General features: G+C 37.5%; 1 protein-coding gene across 2 annotated transcripts in view; it reads left to right on the top strand.

The window, feature by feature from the left end:
* Nucleotides 1-20,480, top strand: part of Nars2 (asparaginyl-tRNA synthetase 2, mitochondrial) — a 149,127-nt gene that overhangs the window by 5,549 nt on the left and 123,098 nt on the right. For both annotated transcript variants that reach the window (XM_063256408.1, XM_003468526.5), the window contains exons 3-4: nt 13,716-13,836; nt 15,752-15,892. In XM_063256408.1, the coding sequence (XP_063112478.1) occupies nt 13,716-13,836; nt 15,752-15,892 (262 nt within the window). The remainder of the gene's footprint in view (nt 1-13,715; nt 13,837-15,751; nt 15,893-20,480) is intronic.

The following is a 20,480-nucleotide window of genomic DNA, read 5'->3' on the forward strand; positions in this document are numbered from 1 at the left end:
TTTTTGGAAAATGCTGGAAATGTTGAAACTAGGAAAAGGATTATTTTGTTTTTGGCTTTACACAAGATTGTTGTATCATGTTAGGTGGAATTATGACTTAGTGTTTATTTGGATATTAAATATGGTTTGGAGCTGGGTGGTATAGGTCTGTAATCGTAGCATTTGAGAAGCTGAGCCAGGTGGATCATCGTGAGTTTGAGGCCAGCCTTGACTACATAATGAGTTCAAGGCCAGCCTGAATTTCATAGACCCTATCTCAAAAAACCAGTCAATCAGTCAGTAATAGTTTAGGGAAATGTTTTTGGGTGTCAAGTTAACAAGGGATGGATTATGATGATTAGGCTTCATTGTGTCTACTTGATTGGTTTGAAAGCTGCCCAAGGTGTTGATGGAGCACACTTGGAGCTGTGTTTGGATGGGTCATGGAGGTGTGTCCTTGGGTACTGTATCTTGTCCCTCATCACTTTCTGTCCTTCTCCCCTCCTGTGCTTCCCAATTTCTATGAACTAAGCATTTTTGCTCTGCAGTGCCTGTTTGGCATGTGTTTCTGCTTTGGAGCCAGCCAGTCATGGATTGAATTTCCTGCAACTGAATTGAATTAAAACTGCCTACTTTGAGTTACAGGTTATTAGGTATTGTGTCTCAGCAATGAGAAAACTGACTGGTAAACCTTTTGGTTGATCTTTCTAAACAAATGTTTACAAAATAACTTTGAAGCTAAGTTCAGATACTTGGGATCATGATCTTTCAGTGTGAAGCTTTTCATTTGCTTTTTAACATCTGCACCTTCCAGTGCCGTCTACCTGTGCTTTGCTTCAGTCTACCTTAACTGCTACAGCTATATTGAGCTCTTCTCTTGTTTTCTAGCTATTGCATATAATACTGTCTCTGCCAGAACAACCTCTCAGCCTCTTCTTCACCTGTCTTTCGCCTGATGTTCTTTCTCCTTGGCTATCTCAGTTGCTCCTTGATACTTCCGTAGCATCCCGTACCCACCTCTGTCATAGAATGTGTCACACTGCATAGCAATCAGCTGTGTTGTTTCACTCCTTTAAGGATTTTTCATCCCTTGGTTAGAATTTGTTGTCTCTCACCTATTTGTGTTTTTGGCATCTGACTGAGTGCTGACAAAGTAACCAATTACTATTTTTTGAATAAATGGAAGAAACCTTTATAGTTTCATCCATCATGTTAAATGAGCACCATATTTAAGCTAGGTTGTAAGGGATTTGGAGCAGAACATCATTCTAATTTGTTAGTGTAAAAATGAGTTTTTTGCTATTCCAAGGATTGTTAGGGTTGATGTTGTCCACATATTGAATAGATTCATGGGTCTAAGATTATTTGATCAACTGGGCAGAGCAATAAAAAATTATCTGATGTAAGAGTAGTTAAAAGTGTGTGTTTTTTGGGCCAGGGATGTAGCTCAGCGGCAAAAGCATCTGCCTGACAAATGCAAGGTCCTGAGTTCGATTCCTTTTTTTCTGATAATACGTATCAGTGTAGCAATCACAAGCATACGTAATGGTACCTAAATTTTAGAGCAGTAATAGTGAACCTTTTTGAGCTTGCAATGATAAATACCTCACTGTGGCACGCGTGCCATGGTTTACCACCACTGTTTTAAAGGTTTGGGAGTATGACTGCCCACCTCTGAGTATTCTCAAGAGCACCCATGGGAAAATTCATAAATGTCAGGTAGTATGTATTTTAAGTTAGAGCATCTCAAAATATCCTCTCAAGTTTGGTGAAAGCATATGAGGATTTTTTTTTCCCTATGATGCAATAGTAGACAATCTTAATTTTTATATGTTTTGTAAAAATTTTAAAAGGAAATAATATGTATGTTGTAGTCAGAGGTTGTGCAGAGAACAATTAAAAACAGTACATGGAGTTCATAATATTATTTTTATGATGGTCACCCAGAGTTAACACAAGAAAATATAGGAAATCTCCACAACATTAAAGACAAAATATTTAGCCAAGGGTCTAAATCGCACAGCAATGTCCCACATGAATCCAAATGAAGACCCAGAGCCCATGATAATGCCTCCCACGAGTTCAACTGGAGGTCTTGAGCCCACAAGGGCTCACACCAGTCTCTTTTATGGATCCGTGTTGGGAAGGCCCAAAGGTCAGCAGTGGAAAACAGCAAGTCTGTGCCAACAGGGTGAAGGAGCTGTGCTGGTAGGTTGTGGGTTGTACGCTGGAGCTGAGAAATCACACTCACAACAAAGAGTAGGGCTGTCCTGAAAAGCACCACAGCCGTACTCAGTGACATGGAGGCCCCGAGCTCCTTCGACGATAAGCAGAGTTGAGTACATGCCAGGAAGCCGGTGTGACAAGTTCATCCTGGAGACCAGATGGCACACGTCTTACCCTCTGGAACCAGGAAGCAATGCTCCATGTGAGGACCAGAGCTTCTCAACAGCTCAAACAGCAACATCTAGGAGAATCCTCAACACCTCAACTTAATAGTTTCTCCATCTCCATGTCTCTATTTATGCTGGCAGCTTTCCTCAGGTGGAAGATCTATGCTCAGTGCCATGCTGATGTAATCCAGCTGGTGTTAAGTTGACCACCAGTTCTTAATCCATAACAATGTATTAAATGGAACAAGGAACCTAGGTGGAGAATCTCTTGATATATTTACTTGACTACAGTTTGTATTACTATATTGTGATATTTTAATATAATTTGTTGAGGAAGGTACTTACTATATTATGATATACTAGAATAGATTTTTGAACATTTAGTGTTCCTCCTTGGTAGATGATTGTTTCTGTTTTTGAGACAAGATATCCCTATATACAGTTTGGCCTGGCCTTGAACTCAGTATGACTCAAACTGCCCTCAAACTCACAATAATCCTCGTGCCTTAGCCTGCAGAGTGCTGAGATTATGGGTATGTGTCACCATGCCCAAATATTTATAGTTTTTGGTTTTGTTTTTTGGCTTTTTGAGACAAGTTCTCACTATGTGGTTCAGGCTGATCTTGGATTCACTTTGTAGCCCATGCTGGCCTTGAATTCATGGCAGTCCTCCACCCTCAGCTTTCCAAGTGCTAAGGTTACAGGCATGTGCTACCATGGCTAGCTGTAGATAATTCTTCTCTACTTTTTTCTTCTTCTTTTTTTTTAATTTTAAAAGGGATAAAACAGTAAAACAGAACAAAACAGTAAGAACAATATTGGATTTCAAAAGCAAGACAGAAGGAAATCCTCTTTAGTTGCTATATTGCATATTGTTATCCTCTAAATAGATGTTTAGACTACTGGCTTTAAAACAATACAAGCATTAAGTTTGGTGATTTTGTTTTTTTACCTTAGTTGCTATCATATCAGCCCGTGTTCTTCCAAATCAACTGGTTGCTTACGGGAGTGGGTGGGGATGGGCAAAAGCACTCTTCTTGTCTCCCAGCCTGCGTACCAGTTGGCTCATGGGAGGATGCAGTTGATTTCTTGGTTCTCCTCCTGGCCCATGACTACCACTGGCTCACAGGAAGGCATGGATTAGCTTGATAATTCTCTAAACAAATGAATTACATCACTTTCTGTAGTAGTCATACAGTTAATTTGTGGATAAACTCAATCTATAGCAAAGACTGTTAAACAGATAGTAGTGTGTATATGCTCAGATCATCAGCCAGCTACCTTTAAAAACAACAAAATTTAAAAGACATTTTAAAAACAATATGGGGGAGGAGAGATCAAAGTGGCAGAGCAGTAAGCAGCAGAGAAAACAGGAGTCACCATCCAGACACTGGAATATAGCATTGCGAAGAAGACAAGAAGGAAAGAAGTGGGTCCCCTGGACCCAGGAAGAGTCTGGAGTGTGAACTAAAGCCCATGGAAAGAGTAAAGAGAGAAACTTCAATGGAGAAGGAGGTAGCCAGCGGTGCCTTCTCTCTGAGGTGGGTCTCACTGCATGAGAGGAACAGTCCAAACCTGCAAACCCAGGGTGACAGTGACCCTGGAGGTCTCTTGCAGAGAGATGCAGTAGTGGAGGGGAGCAGCAGATGTGAGGGACTGCACTGGCTGGCGGTGAGTGCAGAGGACTTAGTCCCCCCCATAGGAGAGAGTGATGAGCTGAGAGCCATCTTGGAGATGGGCCAGCTTAGCTCAGAATCCAGAACTGCTAGCTCCATCTAGCAGCTCCCAGCTGGACTCAGACAGTGAAACTGCTCAAACAGTGGCAGACCCAATGAGTCTGATCTCAGAGCAGTCCTGCTGATATCCACTACCCCACCAAAAAGCTACTGCTATCTTCCTGGGAGAAACCTGTACCACTCAGGACTCTGTCTCCACAAGTTGTCTACTAGTGAAACCAGAGAAAACTCTGGAAGTAGACTTTATCTTTTTTTTTTCTTTTTCCCCTTCGTTGTTTGATCTTGTTTATATGAGTGTGAACGTGGTTCCTAGCATCTTTGCAGTTGTGGTTCTGTTCTGTTCTTTCTTTTATCTCATCTCTCCCTCTCCTTTCATTTGTCTGTACCAGTTTCACACAGTTCACATGATAACCCTTTATCAACTGATGTTTCTTTTTTTCTACTTCCTATTTTCTACTTAATCCATTTTAAATTTTAACTTCTGAGGGCAAAATTGACTTACATACTACATATAATTTTCTGGGTTTAGATTTTGTTATATAAATACAAATTAGTTCATATGGTTAAAAAGTGACAAATTAAGGGTTAGCTCAGTTTGTCATTTGCTAGAATGTGTTTGATGCTATTGGTGTGCCACTGTAACTGAAATTGACATAGTTGTTCTAAACAGTGGTTGGTCCTGGTAATTCCATGGTTGAGATTAACTAAGAGTCACAGAAAATACTGTGGCACAGTGCCAAACAATCAGAGACTGGGCCAAATAAGCAACAACTTCCTATCTCCAACAAACTGAAGGGTAAGATCTTCCAGCAGACTCAAAACCCAAAAACTGGCTACACCTACAAGATACCTCAGAGAGGGGGCTGGGGATTAGCTCAGCAGCATAAACACCTGCCTGGCACGAAGTTGTGAAATACTAGCAATAAATCAACCCAGTGTAGGCAGTTTATAAACATCACCCCAGGAATTAAACTTAAAAAAGAAAAAAGTGAGAGGACACTTAAACAGAATGCCGTCCCAAACATCAAGTTAACCAAAGGCACATCCAGGGAGTGATGAGGTGGGACAGTCTGAGAGCTCCCACTATGCCTCTCTGAAGTGGTAAGAACAAAGCAATTGAAATCAGAAATAATCTCTCAGATAAAGACCATGTTTAGTAACACTAGTACAAATACAGACAAAAAAAAATGAGTTTAAGAAAATTATGCAAGCTCATCATACAAAAGAAGTGGAATCCATAAAGTAGATTCAAGCAGATATCCAGGAGAATAAAAATTCCATTGACAGTATTTTAAGCAGATTAGGCCAGTGTGAAGACAGGATCTCAGATATTGAAGACAGGCTTGCAGTTAGTGATCGGGAAAAGAGAGATTTCTCAAAAATAACAAGGGACCAAGAGAAATCAATCCAGTAGCTGCTAGATGAGACACAGAAGAATAACTTAAGATTTAAAAAAATTGATTGGAGTTGATAAAAAAGCAGGAGATACCACAAATGATACTTAAAAAATATTCACAGACATCATGATAGAAAACTTTCCTAGTAGAGAAAAAGAATTAGACATACAGATAAGTGAAGCGTAGAAAACTCCAATTAGCCATGTTAAAAATTCCTACAGCTAGGCATATCATAGTCAAGACTCCAGAAATTCAACACAAGAATAGAATCTTAAAAGCTGTTGGAGAAAAGAAACAAATCAGCTATAAAGGAAATCCCATCAGAATCACAGCCAACTTCACAGTATAAACTCTCAAGGAGAGATGAGAGTGAAATATTCCATGTTCTAAAGAAAAACAACTTTCAACCCAGACTGGTGTACCCTGCAAAACTGTCTTTCAAAAGTGATAGAGAAATAAGATACTTTCATGACAAAGAACATCTGAAGAAATTTATTACCACCAAACTAGCACTCCAAATTATTCTGAAGGACATTCTAGAAAGAGATAATAAGCACTGTAGCTCCATAAACCCAACAGAAGGAATCTACCAGGCAAGGCAGTCAATTAGGAGGGGAAAAGGGGGGGAGGACAACAAGAAAATAACATGACAAAGATAAGTTAATACATATCAGTTATAACCATCAATGTTAATGGTGTCAATTCACCAGTAAAAAGACAGACTGGCAGAATATGTCAAGAAGCAAGCTCCAACAATATACTGATGATGATAAGTTTAATTCAAAAAGATAATCATAGACTGAAAAACAAAGAATGGAAAATAATACTTCATGCAACAGGAACCCAGAAAAAAAGCAGGAGTAGCTATTCTATTTGCAGACAAAGTGCATTTCAAGCCAAGACTGATTAAGAGAGATAAAGAAGGGCACTATATCTAAATAAAGGGAATAATCCAAGAGAAAGTGATAACAATCATAAATATATATACAACAAATACCATTGCACCCAACTATATAGAACAAATACTAATGGACATGAAAAATCAAATAAGCCCTAATGCAGTTATGTTGAGAGAGCTCTGTACTCCACTGTTACAAAAAGACAGATCAACTAGACAAAAATGAAATAGTAGAACTGAACCAAACTTTTGAACAAATAGGCTTAGTAGATGTTTATAGAGTATTCCATCCCATGACAACAGAATACATATTCTTCTCAGCTGCACATGGAATATTCTCCAAAATACACCCCATACTTACCCATAGAACATGCTTAAGTAAATGCAAATGAATTCTAATTATCCCATACATACTGTCAGACTACAGTGTAATGAAATTAGAAATCCACAACCAAAGAAACTACAAGAACTCATATGAATATTAAATACCATCCTACTGGATAACCAGTGGGTCACAGATAAAATTAAAGAAGAAATTAGGACTTCCGGGAGAACATGGCGGACAGATAACAGCAACTACCGGAGGCTCTCTTGAAAGACTCGGCTCAGAAGCCAGGAATGGTGCGGACTAAGGAGACATAAGCAGGTGGAGATATGCTCCGCTGACTCAGGAACGAACTGGGCTGAGAGAAACCAACTTGGAATGCATTCCTGGTGCTAAAACAGGAACAGAAAAGCCTCAGTGTGGAGGCTGGACCCCGCGCCATTGTAAGCCGCGATTTGGGTTTCCCGCTGCGCTGCGGCTGGCTGCCTCTACAGTGGCTCGGCAAGGAGAGAGACGCGCAGAAGCTCTGAGAACGGCAATCTGCGAACGGCAGGGAGGCGTGCACTGACTTGTGGTGAGGTGAGTGAGAGAAGCTGACACTCTACCACAGTTTGACTCCAGCGGAGGGCTTTCTGGGTCCGAGCAGTCCTGCGGGAGCAGGGCGTGGTGGCGACTCCAGCCACACATCCCCCTCTCGGGTGAGATTGGTGAAAAGTGCCTGGCCTGCGTGACGCTGCCAGCAGACCTGGTAGGCTGTCCCAACCCAGATCCCAGAGCCTGACGGTGGCCGGGAGGGGAGATGCGTAGGCTGCCTGGTCCGTAACTCCCTGGTGCGCAGCGGTGAGCGGGAACACCTAACTGGCGCAATTCGATCAGGCTGTGGCTGACTGGGAGAGAAGCTGGGCCTCTTATATAAGCTTGCATATATAAGGAACAGAGAAGAAGAGGCAGCATGGGAAGAGGCAGCAACAAGAAAGGCTCCTCGGCCCCCAATTCTGAGAAACAGGCAATAGCCGACACCGCACCAATATACATAAGGCACCATATAGAGAGCCTCATAGACCAATTCAGGAATGAAGTTATCAACGACCTGAAGCTAGAAGTATGCAGAATAGTTAGAGAAATGCTAAGTACCACCCAAGAAAAAACAGGCAGTGGAATGGAAGAACAGAAAAAAAGGGGAGAATTGTTTGATGGAGAAAACAGAGAAAGCATAGAATACGTGAAACAGGTTCAAAGGGACTACCAAGATACTAAGAAGTCTATAGAAGACTGGCATAACAGCTTGAAAGAAACTAAGGACAGACTATCTGAACTGGAGGGCAGACTTGTAATATGGGAGAATGAAATGAAAAACTTCTTAAAAATAACAAAGAAACAAACAGCAATAATACAAAGACAAGAAGATGATAAGAGGATCCATAACTTAAGGATTAAGAACATAAAAGAAGAAGTAGGGACACAAACAAGTGAACTACAAAAGCTACTCACAGAAATAATCCAGGAGAATTTTCCTAATTTAGCAAAAGGTAAAGATACTCAGATGTATGAGGCATACAGGACCCCAGCTACCTACAACCCAAACAGAGCAACACCCAGGCATATAATAAAAAAAATTCCAGAAATTCAATACAAGAACAGAATATTAAAAGCTGTAAGAGACAAGAAACAGACCACTTACAAGGGAACACCCATCAGAATTACAGCAGATTTCTCGGCACAAACCATCAAATCACGAAGAGCGTGGGGGGAAATAATTCAAGCTTTGAAAGATAATAATCTCCAGCCAAGATTGAGATATCCTGCACAACTGTCCCTGGAAATTGATGGAAAAACAAGGTGCTTCCAGGATAAAGAGGAACTGGGCGAATTTGCAACCACCAATTCAACCCTACAGAAAGTATTGCAGGATATTCTAAAAAAAGAAAAATACAAAGAACCCAGAAATAGTGGCGGGGAGGCCACAACGAATGGAGCAGAGAACAAAATGAAGAAGACGAACTGACAGCTACTGACAGAAAAAGAGCTCAACAGAAATGAGGCAGAGAAGATTGGATGATAGGAACAGCTATTTTGGAGAAAATGACATCTTAATAGGTAATACTGATTTAGTATCATCTTGTTTTGAAGTCTCATCTAGCTTTTGTCCTTCTGTCTCCAATGGTCTAAATAGGTTGTATCTTACTGGATTTTATTATGTACGATAGTATAAGCAAAAACCTTGTAAAGACAAGGAGATTATACAGAAACCATTATTCATTTTTTGTTAGTCGATTCTAAATACTCTGTAATGCTGTCATTCTCTTGAATGGTTTTACATTGTTTTGATATACTTAATGCTACAGTATACGAAGTTGTACTCAAGGATTTCAAAGAAAGAGACAATATGGTAACTACTTTTAGGTTAGGATTATCTGGTGGTGAAACACTATTCTGCTTAAATGGTTATGTTTTGATCTGCGCTGTTTCATTGTTATGCCCTCTTTTATCTCAATCTCCACTCCATTATTTACTTTTTTATCTTTATCCTTTTAATTAAAGGAAAAAAATAGCAGGATATATTATAGTAACCCACTTTGACTTTTCATTACCTTGATTTAAAGCCCTGTATTACTCTCACCATCTGGTTTTTAACTGATGTTCCCCTATTCTGTTTTGCTGGATAGTATCAGGTTCGAAAGTTTAGGCATCAGCTGTGAAGATAATGAGATTCATTATGACGCCCATTGTTGTTGATTTTTATCTACTTTTGAAGACCTACAATGTCTCCAATGTTTTGGTTTTGTCGGTTTTATTCTTTACTGTTTTGTTCAATTGTATTATAACTAACGATATAGGCAATTCTATTAGAGATAGCGGGAGGCATTATGGTAACCATTGTTGATCACCTTGTATTATGTTTTTACATTATCTATTATGTCCATCCTTTTGACTTGACCAATTCTGTTCTGTTATGTCACATTTGGTTTTACTCTCTTCCAAAAAAGTAATAAGAACCGTGGGAGCAATGAAACCCAAAATGTGTAATAGTCATGGTACAAAAGAGAGGAAAAGAAAGTGCTCCAAACTATATAACTGCATGTATATTTAAGTGTATAAGATAGAAAATGATATCACAGAGTTTTATTGGATCAATGAACAGAACTGTTTGCAGTAGCATTGATGGAATGTCCACTTTACAAGCTTTAATTTTGTGACTTGAACAATTATTTCTAAGATGACAATATGTAATCCATTAACTAGTGATTTCCTACTGTTCATTTTTTTTCTGTAAATCTGTATAACGTGTACCCTTTCCTTGCTTTTTTTTTGTTTTCTCCTTAAATAAAATTAAAAAAAAAAAGAAAAAAAAAAAAGAAATTAGACAATGTTTACAGTTGAATGATAATGACAATACAACATACTGGAACTATGGGACACAATGAAAGCAGTCTTAAGAGGGCAATTTATAGCAGTAAATACCCATGTCAGGAAAACAGAGCAAGCACATTTAAACAACTTAAGAGTGAACCTCAAACTTCTAGAAAAAAAAAAAGAGTAAGCTAAGCCAAAAGCTGCACAAGGAAGGAAATTATAAAGATCAGAACAGAAAATACATTGGAGACTGAAAAAAAATTATAAAGAATCAATGAATCAAAGAGTTGGTTCATGAAAATTTAACTAAAATTGACAAGCCCTCTGACAGCCTTATCAATATAAAGACTCAATGCAATGAGGAATGAAAAGGTTGAAATCAAAATAGATCCTGCAGAAATTCCAAAGATCATCTGTGCCTACTTTGAAAACTTGTATTCTAACAAGATGGAAAATTCAGAAGAAATGGACAGATTCTTAGATATGAAAGAATTACCAAAGTTGAATCAAGATATAAAAATCCTGAATAACCTAGTATCAGTGAGATTGCAGATTTAACTAAAAACCTATCAACAGAGAAAAGCCCAGGCCCTGACAGATTCATAGCTGAATTCTACAAGAAATTTAGAGAAGACCTAACATCACTACTTCTCAAATTCTATAATGAAATTGAAAGGGAAGTCATAGTCTCAGATTCAGTATTACTCTGATACCAAAACTAAAGATGAACCCAACTAAGAAAGTGAATTACAAGCCAATTTCTCTAATGAACATAATTGCACAAATCCTCAGTAGAATACTGGCAAACAATGCAGCAGATTATCAAGAACATTATATGCCATGATCAAGTGAGATTCATCCCAGGGATGCAGAGGTGGTTCAGCATACATAAGACAATAAATGTGGTATACAATATTAACAGAGCCAAAGACAAAAATCATATGGTCATCTCAATAGATGCAGAAAAAGCTTTTGACAAAGTCCAGCACCTATTCATGATAAAAATTACAGAAAAATGGAATAATGGTCTTTATCTCAATCTGATAAAAGCCATGTGTGACAGACCAACAGCCAACATCATACTAAAGGGACAAACTCAAAACTGTCTTTAAAATTAGGAACAAGAGAAGGATGTCGACTGTCTTTACTCTTATTCAGCATGGTCCTGGAAACTTTGGTTGAAGCAATTAGACAGGGGGAAGAAATAAAGATAGGAAAATAAAGATAGAAAATAAAAGAAATAAAGATCATTTACAGGTGAAATGATATTCTATATTGAAGACCCTAACAACTCCATTAAAACACTAGTAGATTTAATAAGCAAATTCAGTAGCATAACGATACAAAGTCAACACAAAAATTAATAGCCTTCCAATACACTAATAACAACACCTTTCACAATAGCATCCAGAAAAATGAAATACTTAGGAGTCAATCTAACAAAGGATGTAAAAGACCTCTACCTTGAAAACTGCAGTACTCTGTAAAAGGAGATTGAAGAGGATATTAGAAATGGAGAGACATCCTGTGCTCTTGGGTAGGAAGAACCAACATAGTGAAAATGGCCATACTCTCAAAGCTATTATACAGATTCAGTGCAATCCCAATCAAAATTCCAATAGTGTATCTCATAGAATTAGAGAAAATCCTAAAATTCATCTGGAGCCAGAAGAGACCTAGAGTAGCAAATGGAATCCTAGGCAACAAAGACAAGACAGGACATCACAATTCCTGCTTGAAATTATAATATAAAGCTACTGTGATAAAAACAGTATGGTACTGGCAGAAAAACAGACCCAAGATCAGTGGAACAGATTAGAAGATGCAGAAACAACTCCAGACACACTAAACCCATCTTATGTTTGACAAAGGGGCCAAACACATTCATTGGAAGAAAGATAGCCTCTTTAATAAATGGTGCTGGAACTATGGGACACTGGCTCTACACATGCTGAAGATTAAAAGTTGGACCATATCTTTTATCATGCACTAAACTAAATTCAGATTGGATCAAAGATCTAAATATTAAAAAAAGCATTAAATCTGCTGGAAGAGTAGGTAAAACTCTTGAAGATATTGGTATAGGCAAAGACTTTATGAATAAAACCCTGATTGCACAGAAGCTGTTACAAAAGACAACCAGGATCTCTTGTATTGAAAAGGTTTTGCATAGTAAGAGAAACCATCAACAGAGTGAAGAGACAACCCACAATGTGGGAGAAAATGTTTGCCAGGTGTTCCTCAGACAAAGGAGAACTATCAAGAACATATAAATAACCTCCCAAAAATCAGTCCTCCACATTTAAAAATCCAGTCCAAAAATGGACATCTGAGATAAATATACAGTTCTCAGATGAAATATAAGCAGCAAATAAATATGTGAAAAAATGTTCAACATCACTGGTCATTCAAGGGATGCAAGTTAAAAACAATGCTAAAATTTCACCTCCCCCCAGAGAGAATGGCTGTTATCAAAAAAACAGCCAGTAACAAATGCTGGAGGGGCTGTGGGGAAAAAGGAATCTTTCTCCACTGTTGGTGGGAGTGTGGACTGGTGTAACCACTTTGGAAATCAATGGGAGATTCCTCATGAAACTGTGATTGGAGGTTCCGTTTAACTCAGCTATTCCCCTTCTGGGTATCTTCCCAGAAGAATTAAAAATGTCATACCACAGTGGTATATGTGTGCCCACATTCATAGCAAAACAATTTGTGATAGGTAGATGTTGTAAACAACCTAAATGCCCATCGATTGAGGAATGGATAAAAAATGTGGTATTTTATACAGTGGAGTAATACAAACCCATAAAGAAGGACAAACTTGAGACTTTTCTAGGTAAATGGATGCAGCTTGAGACCAAGATCATAAGTGAAATAAATCAGACATGCGTATGTGAACATATTGTCTCACTAGTGTGAGAACCTGAAGGAAACAATATATGTATATGTATGGTAGATTTTTATACTACTGAGTTCTCTGAAGAAGTTATTTTCAGTTAGGTGCAGATATCTTGTGCTCTGGTTGACTGATTTGGTGATGGCAATACACAGTGTGTGTATCATTGTTGTTGCTTGATGTGTTTTGAAATTTTGTTTATTTCTGTTTGAAGTCAAGTGAAGTTAGAAAAACATAAAAATAAATAAGAATAATATGGGAATTCCCATGTACTTTCCACCCAGCTTTCCCAATTATTATTGAATGTTGTCAAAGCCAAGAAATTGGCTTGTTGTAATATCAACAAAAGTACAGATCTGATTTTTATTTCATTAGTCTTTGTATACAATTTGCAATCTTATAAACAATATTTTGGACAATTTACTTTTTGATAAGGATAATTATATAACCTCTTAAGTACAAATAGCTGTGTACAAATTTTTACTCTTTTTGTTTCCATTTTAAGACTTAAGAAATTAACTTTTATAATTTTGGCATACAGTACAGCTCCTGTAAAATATGAAGCTAACTTAATTGAAGGTATATACCATCATTAAGTAATTTAATGTTCGATAACAATATCTGTATTTCAATGAAGAAATGTATGTAATATATGTAATAATGTATATCTATATGTAATAATGATATAATCTATATGTAATAATGTCTTACTTATTTTGGGTTTTTTGTTACTATAGAGAATTGACTTTTGGAAGTTCTGTGGAAGTCCAAGGCCAGCTGGTAAAAAGTCTATCCAAAAAACAAAATGTGGAACTGAAGGCAGAGAAAATTGAAGTTATTGGGAATTGTGATGCCAAGGTATATTTATTTATTCTTTTGTGGAGGCTGTTTGTACTTATTTTACAACATTGGTAATCTGTTGTAAGAATGGTTATTGGGAACATGGCATTTAGAACATATTTCTGTTGATAACTGAAATAGTCAGTATAGGCTGTAGGATTGTAATAATACCTAGTCTTATCACTGGAAGCTAAGTATTAATCTGTGTATCCTGCGATACATGTTAGAGTTGAATCTCACTGGGGTTTCAAGAATGCTTAGTCAGCCAAATGACAGAGCCATGTTACAATGGGCTATTTCAGTTTCACATTCTTAGAAAAAGCTGGAGATGACCTGCATGACCTAGAACTGATCATCCAAGAGAGGCAGTGGTCACCTTTGGCTGTGATAGTATGTCAGGTTAAAAAAAATAAGAAATCTAAGTCCTGAGTGGCAGTAGCTGGTCAGATGCAGCTGTGTGTGGTTACCATTATCAATCCAGCTCGTTAAATTTATAGTAATGAAGAGAATGAGGCCCAGCCAGGTGAAGTGCTGTGCCTGAAGCACTGAAATGATTAGTGGTACATCTGAAATTTGTATTTCTGCCTTTTGACATCTCTATCTTTTGCTATAATTGCTTTCTAATATTTGATGAGTAAAATATGAGAAAATATAGGAAATTGAATCATTTTAATTCAATTTAAGTTCTTTTAGACTAAGAAATGCTAAGTGTAAGAAAATAAAGAAAATTAGGCAATGTTCTTTAAAATTGTCACTCCAAATAACTTTCTAAAAAACTCAAATTAACGTATGAATTGTAAGGTTTCTGAAAAATGGACCGAAGTAATTTTGAAATCAAGAGAAGAATAGAGAAGGCAATTATTTTAGTTTTTACTTTACTTTTACTTTAGTTTTTACTTCAGTGGGTTCTATGATTATTAAAAATTTACTTTTTCAGAGGCATCTATGATTATTAAAAATTTACTTTTTCAGAGGCATCTATGATTATTAAAAATTTACCATCTCATTGTTGTTACAGTGGTCTCTGTTAGCTTGTGTTGCTGATACTTTTACTTCCCTTCCTCTTCTTCCTCTTTTACTTCCCTTCCCTTCTGTCTTTTGAAATATTTAGTCTGGGAATTCTGACCCTTAGTATTCACAGATCTCTATTAATGTGACTTCATTTTCCCGTTAGTTAAGTATGGTACTTGTTTCTATAAAAATTGGTATATGCTAAGATCTAAGGAGAAGAGACAAGATTTAAAGAAGCTAGCTGACAGCTTAGCTCTCTTTAGCCTTCCTATTTATTTTTTAATTGAACTTTTGTTTTTTCTGAAAGAGTATATCATCTATATGCATAATCTTGTAACATGAGAGTGGACAGAGTAGAAATATTGCAGATTAGAATCATTTCCTTTGAAATTTTTGTTAAGTCTTCAGCACTCTGCTAAGTGAAAGTTGTTGACCGTCCCTCATGGTTTTAGACACCAATAACCTGTTGATAAATAGTTATGAACACCAGTTATTTGATTGAGGGGTTTCAAGACATGTGGGTGATTTAAAATTGAACATCAGCTGTGTATATACAATGGTAGAGAACATATTCTTTAATATCTACAATATTCTAAACTTTTGTATGCCAACAGTGATTTTTGTATGATTATATGCTAATGTCTGTATTTATAAGAAGTGATTGACAGTTTATGTATAGAAAATTGACAAGTAACACAAGTGTCACTGATACTAAGTAATTTAGCTAATAAACAAGCTGACTTCAAAGCTACATCTCAACCCATTTACAGTTTTACTTAAAGTAATTGTTACTGTAGCAATATAATCTGTTAGATTGAAAAATAAGGAAAGCACCTTAGTGTTGTTCTAAAGCACTACAACATATTTTTTAAATGCTCTGAAAATTGGTTTTATAATATGTTTTGTTTTCATTTATTGGCAGGCATTCCCTATCAAATATAAAGAGAGGCATCCTCTGGAATTCCTGAGACAGTACCCTCACCTTAGGTGTAGGACAAATGTTCTGGGTTCTATATTGAGGGTTCGCAGTGAAGCGACAGCTGCTATTCATTCCTTCTTCAAGGTAGGACGCTCTCCTTCCCGCTGTTGTTTTTTTGTGAAGAAGGTCATAACATTATGATATTTTCCTCAAAGTTCTGTTAGTTGTTGATACCAAACACCTTTTATTTGTTTGGTATAAGATCAAATGTCACAGGCATGCACATATATGCTGTGTGCGTGTGTGTGTGTGTGTGTGTGTGTGTGTAATAATACTCCTCGGCAGAGTTCCAAGTGTTCACTATTTAGTTGTCTTTTCTCTGATATTTTGTTCTATGCATTCTAGCTGCTTTGAAACTCAACTCTGTCTTCTCAATTTAGTAATCTACAGGACTCCACCTCATCTCTTTGTACTATTGTCTGAAAAATCTCAGTTGTAGTAAACTGGGAGACTGGCAAGGCTTACCATGTTTATTTCTCAGCAATTAGAAATCACTGCCTTTCATTTTCTTATATCTTGTGCCTTGAAAATCTTTTTTCATAGTTTCCCTTTTGGTTTTATTGTTCTGGTTTTGTGGTTATATCAACAAAGAAGATAAATCCAATCCTTCTTTCTCCGTTTTGGTCATAGATATCTATTTTATGGACAGTAAGCACTCATTTTAAAGAATTATTGGTGTTATTCAAGAAGGTTGTTCTGATGACTAAAGGCATTTTGTCTCCTTATCTTTGCTGTTCAACCATTTCCCTCAACCTGGGAAAGCCACAGAAGAACATGTTTGACAAGTTACTGAGTTGAAGGTGTCCTTCGTCTTGTGTCAATGCAAGGACACCAAAGGCCAAGAGTGACCAGCAGATAAAGCTCACTGCTACTCCACATGTTTTCAGATTCAGCTCGTTTGCAGAGGTTGTATAGCCTTCCATTGGGGTGCATCCAGATGCTTGCATTCCTGTGAGTCCTGAGACTCACAGAGTCGCCAGTCACCAGAACAGCTCATACTCTTTGAAAAAGTCCATCAGAATTATTTTTTGGTGAAATTGTAAAAGAACATGATGGCTTATACTTTTGATTAAACAAAGGAAGATAAATCACATTATGTGATGTCATCCCAGTATAGTTTGAAAGTGTCTGTTTACATATCGTGTCATAAACTTAACAGTAAATTTCCACAGGCCTTTTCGGTAGTGCCTGAACCACAGAAACATAAAATCTGTTCAGATGGGAAGGTATTTTTACAAGACTTCCAACAGCTGATAATGTAGCCTTATCTTAATTCTGAAAGTTTTACAGGCTTTTGGCCACTAGGTGGTAATATTGGCAATTCATTGATGAGTAGACTTTATTTATCACTTGAAGCTCTTACAAATATGCCAACAATTTAAAAATAAGAAAATAATTAGAAAAATCTGAAGTAAGTAAAATAAACTTCAAAACTTTTAAGTGCTTGAAAATAAGAATTTCAGTGCCATTGGTATAGAATGTTATAAAGTAGATGGTTTTCAAATGACCTAAATTTACTTGTTAATTGTAAAGTCCTAAAAAATACAATCCCAATGACTCATTCTGTGTTTTTTAATTGCATGTAGGATTGAATTATTTTAAGAAGTCACTGTAGGCCATACTAAATAATAGTGATGTTATTTACTGTTTGGTACTGATATAGGGGAATGAAACTCTCAATTTACTGTGTCCACAAATTCATGTTCTCTAAAATCGAAGAATGAATTTTAGGAACAACAGAGATAAGAGTGGAATATATTTATTGACAGAAAGTAAGCTTCTGTCTGAGAGAGACAGAAGGGACCCAAGTGAGTTGCCAAGGACTCTGTATTTTCCAAGGACTTTTATAGAGTGAAACCATGGGTTCAAGGTGGGATATAACTATAGTTAACCAATAAGATCAATAGTTAGGTAAAATTGATTACTTTAGGGACAAATGGGGAAGCAAGTCATGTAGAAAGCAGGCATTCTTATAGAGCTGTGACTCCTTCCTAGGGGGGCATGGTAACTATTTAGGGTATCAATCTGCAGGATATGGGTGCATTTGTATGGCCTTTTATCTTAAGGCCTGGCCCACAGCAGGAGGTATCAGTTTCTACTGCAGTTGCTCTATTGAGGACCTAGCCCTGTCTCACTGCCTGTAATATTTTTAACTAACTCAGCTGCCTGCAACAGTACTATTTCCCTGGTTTATTAGTGAGGGTTTCTTGAAAGATGTTAGGATATAGAATATAATCCTAGCATCCTAGGAAGCTGATGCAAGAGGATCACAAGTCTGAGTCCATCCTCAGCAGCTTAGTGAGACCCTATCTCGAAATTGTGAAGCCCTTGGGTTCAATCCCCAAGTATAAAAGAACATTAAAAAGTAAACTTTCCATAAATTTGAAATTCATCAGTAAAAATTCAGAATGTGGGACAAATAGAAGCTTGAAGAGTACTTTAAGTTAGAACACTTTAAGGATCTAGAATTATTTTTTGTTTTGAATATCTAAAAAATTTTATCTATGATTAGGTTTGCTCATCAAGTGGATAGATATATGGTGTATACTAAAGTTTGGCTGTCCAGAGTCCTGAAGACTGAGTTATTTAGGACAACCAACTTTCTGAGATAACTGAAGTCTTTTCTTCTGAGGCAGTTTTTTTTCTGGCATGTGGGTTACAGACCCACCTGTCTTCTTCAGGAGAGGTGGTGGGAACACTGTCTTTTTGTGTGGCCATGCCAGGGCTGTTTTGCGTGGCAGTCCTTTGCCGCCTGCTGTGGACTGCAGTCATGGTCTTCACCCTGTGTTCAACAGCCCCATACTGTCATGTTGGTACCCGTGACTGCCTTTTATGGATTTTAAGATTTTAGTTTTTCATCTTCTCTTAATTGTCACGGTTGCTAATAGCATGCCAATGTCTGACACTCTCACATTTCTCCTTTGTTGATGCAGATTAAATAACAGTTATTTCAGCTATATGTGAAAGAATATAGTCCAATAGACTGAGTGCTGAGTCTTTAGTGTATGAATTTTTTAATTTTTGGATATTCAGAGCCTCACAAAATGCCTGGTTCTAGAATGTGTGTCGAAGTATTTAGGTATGTGGAAGTGGCAGATATAATCTGGAAAATTGGGTGAAGTGTTTACTACTAATTTTGGTCCCCCCTGGTCATCATGTCTCCAGTCAGGATGCCCTTTGCTGTGAGATGTGCTAAGTACCTGGAAGCTAGTCACCCGTTTCAGGCAGATACTGACAATATGCCACCTTTCCTTGCTACTTACTTTCTGTTTTAATTTGTTGTTTCTGCTTCTGCTTTCTCTTTTTTTCAACTTTTCATTTGTACTCTTTTATTGTTCTTCCTTTGTATGCTACTCCTTTATAGCTTTCCATAATATTGTAAACTTTGATAAGCCTAGTAGCTTCAAAACTTAAAAACCTGGTGACTCCTTTCAGAAGGTTTAGCATTAGTTAAATATTAAAAATAATTCCTACTTCTTGTATGATTTTTTTTAAAAATCCCATACAGTAGTTACTGATAGAACTGTGGGGAGAGGATTGGCGGCAGCTGAAAAGATAAGAAGTATAAAATATAAATGACCTTTATTTTGAGAATGTGGGGAGAGACACCCCCGGCCCCCCTAGGGGCGCGCCATCTCACCTCGGGGTCGGTGATCTCTCCATGGAACACGTGGAGTGAGGCACATAAGTAGCCTCGGTTTGGGTGGAACCTAAGGGGACATTAGGGATGCACAGGTTGCCCACTGGTCTTTGTTTGGCTCCAGAAGTAGATTCCTAAGGGAGGGGGAGATAGGAGCTCCTTGGCTTTACCGGCTGCAGTGTCCAGCCTGGGCCAAAACCCTTTCAGTTACCTCATGTAGTATTTACAGTGCTGTTTCTGTCCCATTTAACCAGATTTGACTTGGGACAATTATATTTAGCCGTTCAGTTTTTCTTCTTTCTTTCTGTTTTCCCTTCCCACACTTGTTTCCTTTGCATTTTTTACTTCCTTTCTTTGTTTACTGCACTCATGCTCATGGTTGCCTATGTTCTGTGGAATAAATTATTCATATCCATAATTCTTGGCTCCGAGGAGATAAAAATTTTATGCAGTAATGTTATTGATTGTATTTCTTTGGTTCCCTATAATGGACTCTGCACAGCACCTCTAGGCCCGTAGCTCTGAGGCTCAATTTATAGCTTGAATATCTAACCTGTCTATATCATAAGGCAAGTTGTTGACTAAATAGATTGTAGCCAAAATTCTTGAATTTAGAGTCATATTTGCAAGGTTCTTGATAATGCCTTGATAATGCCTGGAAAGATTTGCTTTCTACCTGTGGTAAACAGAATTTAGCAGAGATATAAATGTATGAATTTGTTGTATTGATTTCAAGGCTAAAATTTTGCATTAAACATACTATTCTGCCTTAGTATGTAAATTCACTTTCAGCTGCCTTTATCTTCACCCTGCTACATCTTTGCCTAATGTAACCTTTTGCTTAGATCCGTAGTCAAAATGAAAGAAGTGTAACCTTGAAGTAGATGGGTTATTTTAATCCTAACAGCAGCTTTTGTGGTTCACTAATGGAAGTAGTCTCCGTCTTTAGATAGGAAGGGCTGCAACTAGGCGCCTAAGTGATGGATGTTGATGCTGCTCAGAATATTCCTCCAGCAAAGGAAGTACACTGCC

Source organism: Cavia porcellus, unplaced genomic scaffold (genome assembly GCF_034190915.1).
Source record: "Cavia porcellus strain 051 isolate PalLab524CR breed Dunkin Hartley unplaced genomic scaffold, mCavPor4.1 scaffold_9, whole genome shotgun sequence".
NCBI classification, from domain to species: domain Eukaryota; kingdom Metazoa; phylum Chordata; class Mammalia; order Rodentia; family Caviidae; genus Cavia; species Cavia porcellus.